Raw genomic sequence first — 10,309 nt, forward strand, 5'->3', positions numbered from 1 at the left:
CAGCTCTTGGGCTTAGGTGATTCTCTTGTCTCAGCCTCCGGAGTAGCTGGGACTACAGGCACCTGCCACAATGCCCAGCTATTTTTTTTGTTGCAGTTTGGCCAGGGCCGGGTTAGAACCCACCACCCTTGGTATATGGGGCCGGCGTCTACTCACTGAGCCACAGGCACCACTGAGTATTGCAAATTCAATGGAGTTTTTTCCTTTCTTAAATTGTGTACACAGCAGACCAGGTGAGGTGGCTCAAGCCCGTAATCCTAACACTCTGGCAGGCCGATTGGTTCAAGATCAGCCTGAGCAAGAGCAAGAGTCTGTCTAAAAATAGCCAAGCATTGTGGCAGACACCTGTAGTCCCAGCTACTTGGGAGGCTGAAGCAAAAGAACCGTTTGAGCCCAAGAGTTTAAGGTTGCTCTGCACTGTGACGCCACAGCACTCTACTGTGGGCGACAAAGTGAGACTCTTGTCTCAAAAAAAATATATATGAATGTGTATATTATTTTTTTTGCACCCTATGTGTATTTTCAACCAGGGACTTTTTAAGAGTACATTAATGCCCACCATCTTTTTTAATTTTTTTGAGACAGAGTCTCAAGCTTGCCCTGGGTAGAGTACCATGGTATCACAGCTCACAGCAACCTTAAACTCTTGGGCTTAAGTGATTCTCTTGCTTTAGTCTCCCAAGTACCTGGGACTACAGGAGCCTGCCACACTACCTGGCTATTTTTGTTGTTGCGGTTATCTTTGTTGTTTTAATTGGCCCAGATCAGTTCAAACCTGCTAGTTTCTGTGTATGTGGCTGGCACCCTACTCATGGAGCTACAGGCGCCACCACCATCTCCTTTAATCTTTCTAACTTTGCATACTGAAATGACCATCTTCATTTTGCAGATGAGCAATTGGTGGAGGTGAGTGGCTTGAACACTAAAATGGGGCGGCACCTGTGGTTCAAAGGAGTAGGAGGCCAGCCCCATATACCGGAGGTGGCAGGTTCAAACCCCGCCCCAGCCAAAAACTGCAAAACAAAACAACAACAACAAAAAAACAACAACACTAACATGGCTTTCTGGGAGGGACCCACTGCCAGCAGAGTGTAATTTCTTCCTCCCCCAAGTGGGTGTAAGTCTTCACCAACATTGATGAACTGCCAGAACAGGGCCCCACCTGGTTATAATCCTAGCACTCTGGGAGGTTAAGGGGAGTTGACCGCTTGAGCTGAGGAGTTCCAAATGAGCCTGAGCAGGAGTCAGACGTTGTCGCTAATAAAAACAGAAAAAACTAGCCCATGGTGGTCCATGCTTGTAGTTTCTAGAGGCTGAGGCAAGGGGATTGTTTGAGGTTGCTATAATCTATTGGAATACCAGGGTACTCTGCCAGGGCAACAGAGTGAGACTGCTTCAAAAAAAAAAAAAAAAAAGGCATTCATGTCAAATGCTTTACCTACATTTTTGCTAATTTCCAGTACAAACCCAAGATAATGCTATACGTTTTACAGATGAGAAAACTGAGTTTAGAGAGAATGTCAGTCTAAAAAGCGGCAGAACCACCAGGACACCACAATCTGAGCTTTAACAAGCACAATGTACCCAACCTTTTATACCAGCTAGGTCTCCTACACTTTGGGAGAGAGAGGAAAACATCAGATTTCACCAGGCCCAAAGTACAATTCCAAGGGATCACACAGCCTGACTCCAGGCGACCCAAGTCCTGCTTGGTTCCATGGGCTAGCTCCCCAAGCGTCTTTCTAAGTAATAAGAGTTGGAAATGGAGGCGGAGGTAGGAGCAACCTTGCTTTTCCCATGCAGAACTTGAAGAGTGTTCGTGATTTTCACTAAGACTTATAAAAAATCTGAAACTCAACTGGGGAAAGAGGCCTGGATCACCAGTAAGGGCCATGGACAGGGAATCAAAACGCCTGGGATGGCATCCTAGGTCTCTAAGACCTGAGCAGGTCGTTCCATCTCTCCGAACCTTGCTTTTTTCCTACCCTTCAAAGGATTTGGGAGGGTTCAAGACTCCAGCACCCTCCCGACTATGGCTTGAAGAGTGTCCGCTTTCGCCTCTCACAGACAAGCTGCCACGGGCCAAGCCCTCGACCCCGACCGTCACGGTGCCTGCTGGACAGCCCCCTCAGCGACCCGGGGCACTTACAGCCCGGAGGGACGCCAAGCCCACCAGTCGCCCAGGAAGCGCTCTCCTCATCGTCGCCATCTTGGCCCAGCTGATCCCGCGGCGCCACGTGACCACCTCACGACGAGGTGGGCGTGGCCCCAGGGTCAGGAGCGCTGCAGTGACGCCCTGAGTTGGCTCTACCTGCATCCTGTCCGTTTTATTCTTTCTGGCCAGTCCGGTCTTGTTCCTTTAGTGTTTTTATGAGCTCTTCTTACAGGCCAGGCCAAATGAGGCGCTAGGAATGTAAAGTTGAACAAAAATTAGCCAAAGTCTGTGGCTTTATGGGTTTGGAGTCTGGAGATGTGAGTACATAGATATTAATGATCACACTACAGTTGTATAATTTCTGTCACAAGAAGCAGCATTACTGTTTGCCACTCACTGTTTTGAGTTCTTTGCACGCATTAACTTATTCATCACGATCTTCAGGGTTCGAATGCAGGCATTCAGCGATGGAAAGGTTAGCATCCTTTGGTTTTTCTTTTTTTTTTTTTTTTGACATTTTATAAATTTAATTGCAAGAAAATGCAAACTCTACTAATAATAAATCCAAAAACAACCTTAAAAAGAAATTTATGATGAATACACGTTAATGAAGCAACATGTTGGTCATCCGTTGGTTTCATACCTTGAAAAATGAATAAGATAGCCTGGCATTGTGGCGGGCACCTGTAGTCCCAGCTACTCCGGAGGCTGAAGCAGGAGGATAGCTTGAGCCCAAAAGTTTGAGGTTGCTGTGAGCTATGACGCCAGAGCACTCTACCCAGGGTGACAGAATGAGACACTCGTCTCAGAAAAATAAAGTAAATAAATGAATAAAATACGGATATCGCTTTCCTTGTAATACTCCCAATTTACCAGTTCAAGTATGTTGAGCCCAGGAATATCGGTTTGTTCAGGATCTGAGAACAGTAAGCCAAAATTGCAGAAGACACCCATCCTTGGTACCTAATCCTTACGCTCTTCTCACCAGTCTCTCTGACAATTTTGCTTGGTTTTCAGTGATAGAGTTAAAAGAAGTCTTCTTTTGTATTCCCCCTGCTCCTGAATCACAAGAATTCTTTGCTTCCCTGCTAGGCGCGGTGGCTCACCCCTGTAATCCTAACACTGGGAGGCCGAAGCGGGTGAATTGCCAGAGTTCACAGTTTCTAGACCAGCCTGAGCCAGAGCGAGCCCCCGTCTCTAAAAAATCGCCAGGCTTTGTGGTGGGTGCCTGTAGTCCCAGCTACTCGGGAGGCTGAGGACTGAGGCATGAGGATTTGCTTGAGGCCAAGAGTTCGAGGTTGCTGTGAGCTAAGATGCCAGAGCACTGTGTCTCAAAAAAAAAAAAAAGGAGGATTTAAGGACTAAAATCAAATGCCAGTTGAATCTCCCAGATATTAAAAATTCTGTTTAGAATTTAAAAAAAAAAATAATTTTGGGTGGCGCCTGTGGCTCAAGGAGTAGGGCGCCAGCCCCATATACCGGAGGTGATAGGTTCAAATCTGATCCCAACCAAAAAAAAAATCCCTCATAAGAGGGAGTAATTTTAAATCATGTAAATGATATTTAAATTGCAAGTGAGACTAATGTTGAATCAAGGCAACGTGCTGTAATTGTATTGAATTTCTTAGCTGCTAAAGGATATAAAGCAGCCCAGAAAAAGGCCCAGATCTTAACTGCCCACTGTCAAATACTTGGGACTTGAATAGTCTCAGGAGGCCTAAAACCTTCTCCCAGGCTGGAGGCTGTAAACCAGGTAACAGCCCCCACCACTCCCCAGAAGCTGCAAGCATTCCTGGGTATGGTAGAGTTTTGTTGGAAGTAGATTCCTAGCTTTGGCCAAATAGCCAAATCTTTCTCTGAAGCCTTAGGAAAAAGAGCTCCTTACATGGACAGAAGCTCTTAGATGTTAGAAGTTAGAAGTTTTTTTGGTTTCCATTTTTTTTTTTTTACTATTAAAGAAAAACTGAGGACTATTCCTATACTGGGCCTCCTGGATTTGTGCAAGCCTTTTGATCGTTCCTTTGAGGAAGATAAGAGGTTGAACTGGGGGGTATTAACCCAAACTTTGGGGGCTCATAAGCAACCTGTGGCAAAAGGATGGCCCACTTGTTTGAGAGCAGTTCCTGCTACCTGTGACATTTTACAAGCTGAAAAGCTTGTCCTTGGACAGCCGGCAACTGTTCATACTGGATGTTATGTTTTACCTCTACTTGAACAGAAGTGGGGGGCTAATTGATGGTTGGCAAATAAGGCTACTGTTAGATAATCCTAATGTAAGTTTGCTTTTTATTTTTATTCTTTTGGAGACAGAGTCTCACTACGTCGCCCTTGGTAAAGTGCTGTGGCATCACAGCAACCTCAAACTCTTGGGCTTAAGCGATTCTCTTGCTCAGCCTCCCACATAGTTGGGACTACAGGTGCCTGCCACCACACCCAGCTATTTTTTTTTTTTTAAGAGACATAGTCTCACTTTATCACCCTTGGTAGAGTGCGGTAGTGTCACAACTCACAGCAACCTCCAACTCCTGGGCTTAGGTGATTCTCTTGCCTCAGCCTCCCGAGTAGCTGGGACTCCAGGTGCTAGCCACAACGCCCAGCTATTTTTTTGTTGTTGCAGTTTGGCGGGGGCCGGGTTCAAACCCGCCTACCTTGGTGTATGTGGCAGGCGCCCTAACCACTGAGCTATGGACACCAAGCCCTAATGTAACTTTAAAGACAGTGTGCACTTTGAATCCTGCCACTTTGCTGCCTTATGGACTCTCCCTCCGGGGTTTATGATGGCATTCAAATTATTGAGTGTATTCTAGCTGCCCAGATTATACTGATCAGCCCTTGTCAGACCCAGATGAGAAATTCTTCATAGATGGGCATAGCTTCATGGAGCATGGACACACAAAGCTGGATATGCTGTGGTTACCAGCCAACAGGATAGGTTGAAGCTTAACCCACAAGGGCTGAGCATCAGTAGTCACTAAGGTCTTTTAAAGGAAATTATTCCTAGGTTTGGACTTCTATCACTTCTCCAAAGTGACAACAGAGCAGCCTTCATTGCCACAATCACCCCAAAAACCAAAGATTTAAAAAAAATAGATTAGAAACTGCATTAATCATGGAGTCTTCAAGGACAACTGAATGGATGAATAATAATAATCATTATTATTATTTAATAATAATCTTAAAAAAACCCAAAAAACTCTCTCCAAAATTTATCAAGAGACTAATTTAACTTGGGACAAAGTGTTACCTCTTGTCCTATTGAAAATTTCAGTGGATCCCAGAAGATGGCACTTGCCCCCTTTAAATTTTATTTATTTTGAGACAGTCTCATTGTGTCACTTTGGGTAGAGTGCAAGGGTCTCATAGCTCACAGCAATCTCATACTTTTGGGCTCAAGTGATCTCTTGCCTCAGCCTCTCAGGTAGCTGGGACTATCGGCAACACCCAACTAATTTTTCATAGATACAGGGTCACCCTCTTGTTTAGGAGAGTCTTGAACACTTTTTTTTTTTTTTTCCTGAAGACAGTCTCACCCTCTCGCCCTCCATAGTGCAGTGGCATCACAGCTCACAGCAACCTCCAACTCTTGGGCTTAGGCGATTCTCTGGCCTCAGCCTCCCAAGTAGCTGAGACTACAGGTGCCTACCACAATGCCTGGCTACTTTTTGTAGGAGTTTGGCTGGGGCCAGGTTCGAACCTGCCACCCTTGGTATATGGGGACGGCACCCTACCGAATGAGCCACAGGTGCCGCCTTAGTCTTGAACTCTTGAGCTCAAACAGTCCACCTGCCTTAGCCTCCAAGAGTCCTAGGATTAGGTGTGAGCCACCATGCCTTCAACCCCTTTGAAATTTTATATGAGTGGCTAGGCTTTATAATCCTAGCACTCTGGGAGGCCAAGGTGGGTGGATTATTTGAGCTCAGGAGTTCAAGATCAGCCTGAGCAAAGCGAGACCCTGTCTCTACTAAAAATAGAAAAATTAGCAGGGTGTTGCAGTGGGTCCCTGTAGTGCTAGCTATTCAGGAGACTGAGGCAGGACAATCACTAGGTCTACAGTTATGAGCCCTGTCTCATGTTATTTTTCTTATTCTGTACAATGGCTAAAGAGAATTAAAAATGTTTATGTATCCTTCTCAAAAACACTGCTTATAACCAAATAGTAAACCTTTTATGAATAATGTTGTAATCCTTCTAAAACAATTCTCTGTCTCTGCCTATATAAATGACATCTTTCTTTCCCCACTTTGGAACACCGACTCCATTCCTTTGGAGCTGGTGTTTCCAGGTAGCTCATCCTCACACTCTGTGCTTGGATAAACTTTTTGCATCTTTGTTCATGAGTGGACAGGGCAATTCCTATATTTTACTCTTGTCTAACTGTGTGGTATCAAAGTTATTCGTTTTATTAATGATTCTTTTTTCTGTTATTTTAAAAACTATGAGACTTCCAGCCTCATTGGAAGTTTTGTGCGACTAACCTGTAAAACCCTCTGGGTCTGGTGTTTTCTTTGCAAGAAGATTGTGCATTTTTGACTCAATTTCTTTTAATGTTAGAGGACTTTCATGTTGTCTATGTCTCCTTAAGCCATTTTGCTTTATGTTACTTTCTAGAAATGTGTTCATTTTATCTGAGTTTTTTTTGCAGTTTTTGGCCAGGGCTGGGTTTGAACCTGCCACCTCTGGCATATGAGGCCGGTGCCCTACTCCTTTGAGCCACAGGCGCCACCCTTTATCTGTTGTTTTTAATCTTGGTGTATAGTATTTTTCATTTCTAAAAATTTTGGCCGGGTGCAGAGGTTTACGCCTATAGTCCCAGAGCTTTGGGAGGTAGGAAGATTGCTTGAGGCCAGGAGTTCCAGTCCAGCTGGGCAACATAGCAAGACCTTATCTCTAAAATAATAATTAATTATTATTATTATTTAATTATTAATTATCTCTTTAACAATAATAATAATGATAATTTAAGGTTATACATTTTCCTGAGGGTACTTTTTTTTAAAGCTACATTTCACAGGTTTCAATAAGTGTTTTCATTACCATTCTAAGTATTTTCTAATTCCTCATATGTTAACTTTTTTAACCAAATAGTTATTTAGAAGTATTTTAAGGCCAGGTGGGGGCTCAGCACCTGTAGCACAGTGGTTACAGCACTGGCCACATACACTGAAGTTGGCAGGTTCAAACCCAGTCCAGGCCAACTAACCAACAATGACAACTGCAACAAAAAAAGTAGCCAGCGTTGTGGCAGATGCATGTAATCCCAGCTACTCAGGAGTCAGGAGGCCAAGGCAAAAGAATTGTTTGAGTCCAAGAGTTGGAGGTTGCTGTGAGCTGTGACACCACAGCACTCTATTAAGGGCAACATAATGAGACTCTGTCTCAAAACAAACAAACAACAAAAAAAGGCCAGGCGTGGTGGCTCATGCCTGTAATCCTAGCACTCTGGGAGGCCAAAGCAGGTGGATTATCTGAGCTCAGGAGTTTGAGACTAGCCTGAGCAAGAGCTTGTCTCTACTAAAAATAGAAAAACTAGTTGGGGCTTGGTGCCCGTAGCACGGTGGTTACGGCACCAGCCACATACACCAAGGGTGGCGGATTCAGACCCCACTTGGGCCAGCTAAACAACAATGACAACTGCAACAAAAATAGCCAGGCATTGTGGCAGGCGCCTGTAGTCCCAGGTACTTAGGAGACTGAGGCAAGAGAATCTCTTTAAGCCCAACAGTTGGAGGTTGCTGTGAGCTGTGACGCCATAGTACTCCACCGAGGATGACATAGTGAGACTCTGTCTCAAGAGAAAAAGAAAAAAGAAAAACTAGTTGCATATGGTGGCGGGTGCCTGTAGTCCCAGCTACTTGAGAGGCTGAGGCAAGAGGATTGCTTGAGACAAGGAGTTTGAGGTTGCTGTGGGCTGTGACAACCACAGCACTCAGCACATGGTGACAGAGTAAGACTGTCTCAAAAAAAAAAAAAAAATTAAAAATTTCCAAATATAGTTTTTTCCCCCCAAGTTGTTATTATCCTTTAATTATGTTGTGGACAAACTATATGGTTTGTGGTACTGCTTCTTTGGTATTTGAGATTTGCAAATATTCCATAAATACTTGAGAAAAACATATATTCATGAAATACTGGGTAAAGATTTCTAAATATATATATATTAAATAATAAAGAAATAGAGAACTGGTGCGCTCTATAACACTACAGAGGCTGAACTGGTAGTCAACTCAGAAGAATGGTACTAGAAGCGAGGAGCACAAAAACCAAAGGAATTCTATTCTTTGTTCAGCACTGAGACTTGGCAAGCTTTCCTTTTTTTAAAAACAAACAAAACAAACAAGCCAGAAATTGATCATAAAACCAAAAACAGTCCAAATTCAAACTAGGAAAAGAAAGCTACAATATATATGCTTTTTGGTAGAAATGACTTGAAATACAAATTTATTTGATCATATTTAAAAGACAGAGCAGAATCACATTCATTTCCTTAAAATGATCAACGCAAACATACTGAATTCTGAAGCTCTTGGTTTGCTTTAGAAATTAGAAAGAGTTGACCATCAGCTGCCTGGCAGGCCTTTTCCTTCCCCTCCAGGCTCTTCTACCCTTTGGGGGAGGAGTGTTGGTGACAACTGATACTATATAGCTTGCCAAATCCTTTCCACTCCTTGAAAAGGCAACAGGGTGATATGGCTTATTCTTTTACTAAAGTCACTGAGTAAGCAAGTAGGCTATCAAACACAGAATGGAGGGAAGGTTCCATTGTAGAGGATTCCCAAATGTAAAAATGGATGGACTCAAGAGTTTAGTTTAGCTGTTTAATCCCTTCTTTGGCTGACCAGATAGAGATACCAGCCAAGGACCTCAGATTTTTGCTTGATTAAGACGTCAATGTAATGCACTTAGTTCCTTTGATTAAAATGTGTTGGAAAAGCCATCTCTGGGTGGGGAAGAAAAGTTGTTTTATTACAATGATGGTACCGTAAGAGGAAATTAAAGCAGCAAACAGCAGGGGGCATTCCTTTCCTCTTGAACTCAAATATCACTTCACGCCTGTCAGCTTTACAGTCCAAGCAAACTGCACTGGAAGAGCAGAGGGTGGCAACTGGGGCAGATTGATGAGGAGACCTTTTATTGGATCTGTGGACCACTTCAGATCTTCCTGGATTCCCAACATCGTTATCTGCAGAAAACAAAAAAGGAATAGAAAAAAACCAGTCATGCCGCTGGGCTTGGTGGCTCACACCTGTAATCCTAGCATTCTGGGAGGCCAAGGCCGGTGGATTACTTGAGTGCACGCACGAGTTCAAGACCATCCTGAACAAAAGTGAAATCCAATCTCTACTAAAAATAGAAAAACAGAAAAACTGAGGAAAGAGGATCACTTGAGCACAAGTTGGAAGTTGCTGTGAGCTATGACGCCATGGCATTCTACCCAGGGCAAGAGCTTGAGATTCTGTTTCAAAAAAAAAACAAACCACAAAACCAGTAATGCATTAATGAGCACAAGATAGAGCCTGAACATGGTGGTAAACAACTATGCTGGGCCAGTGATGGAAAGATAGTCAAAGAAATAAATATGGGGGAAACTTGGGGAGAAAAAGGAAGATGTAGAAAAGGTCTGCCAATTCCTTTAGGAAACGTTATGTCCTGGGACTGACCAAGGCTTCTTACCGTTGTACTTGAGGTAGTAATAGGGAATGCAAGGCTTAAGACTCCATTTTCTGGCCAGTGCAGAAAAATGGCATAAACACATGATCCTTTTGAGGTATACCTGGGAAAAAAGAAACATATTGTCAAAGATACCAGGCTTATTACCCTGACATATAACCTTATGAATTCCCCTTACAATTATCTACCCAAATACAAGACCCCGAATTTGTCACTTCTACTAGTAAGCACAAATAACTTGATACTAATTAAGGTCTATAAAACTCTTTCTGGTGAGATCTTCTGTTTTTCCTCTGTATTGGATTAAGTTTTCTTTTAAAATGGTCTCTCAATGTTAGTTACATGTTTTCACACTAAAGCCATTTTCTCAGATCCTTTTTCAAGTTCAAATTCATGTGAAAATAGAGAATGTAAAAGAGGAAAGATAGGTAATGAAGACAAATTTTTTGTTCTGAGATTTGACCATGTTTCTTTTTTATTTTATTT

The 10,309-nt window shown here is 43.2% G+C and overlaps 2 protein-coding genes across 3 annotated transcripts in view; both read right to left on the reverse strand.

Moving 5' to 3' along the window:
- HMGCL (3-hydroxymethyl-3-methylglutaryl-CoA lyase) overlaps positions 1–2,232 on the reverse strand; it is a 27,412-nt gene extending 25,180 nt beyond the window's left edge. Inside the window, exon 1 of one of the 2 annotated variants that reach the window (XM_003799757.3) lies at positions 2,150–2,232. In XM_003799757.3, coding sequence (XP_003799805.1) covers positions 2,150–2,209 — 60 coding nt within the window. In that variant the 5' untranslated portion in view covers positions 2,210–2,232. Of the gene's footprint in view, positions 1–1,985; positions 2,093–2,149 lie in introns of those variants that run through there. The other variant, XM_023519105.1, reaches the window with a different exon arrangement.
- A 6,331-nt stretch (positions 2,233–8,563) lies between these two features.
- The window catches only part of FUCA1 (alpha-L-fucosidase 1), a 23,719-nt gene continuing 21,973 nt past the window's right edge, over positions 8,564–10,309 (reverse strand). Inside the window, exons 6-7 of the mRNA XM_012811386.2 lie at positions 9,827–9,926; positions 8,564–9,335 (exon numbers count right to left, since the gene is read on the reverse strand). Coding sequence (XP_012666840.1) covers positions 9,195–9,335; positions 9,827–9,926 — 241 coding nt within the window. The 3' untranslated portion in view covers positions 8,564–9,194. The remainder of the gene's footprint in view (positions 9,336–9,826; positions 9,927–10,309) is intronic.

The sequence above is a fragment of the Otolemur garnettii genome, unplaced genomic scaffold, assembly GCF_000181295.1.
Source record: "Otolemur garnettii isolate 467f Iridium unplaced genomic scaffold, OtoGar3 scaffold00156, whole genome shotgun sequence".
Classification (NCBI taxonomy): Eukaryota; Metazoa; Chordata; class Mammalia; order Primates; family Galagidae; genus Otolemur; species Otolemur garnettii.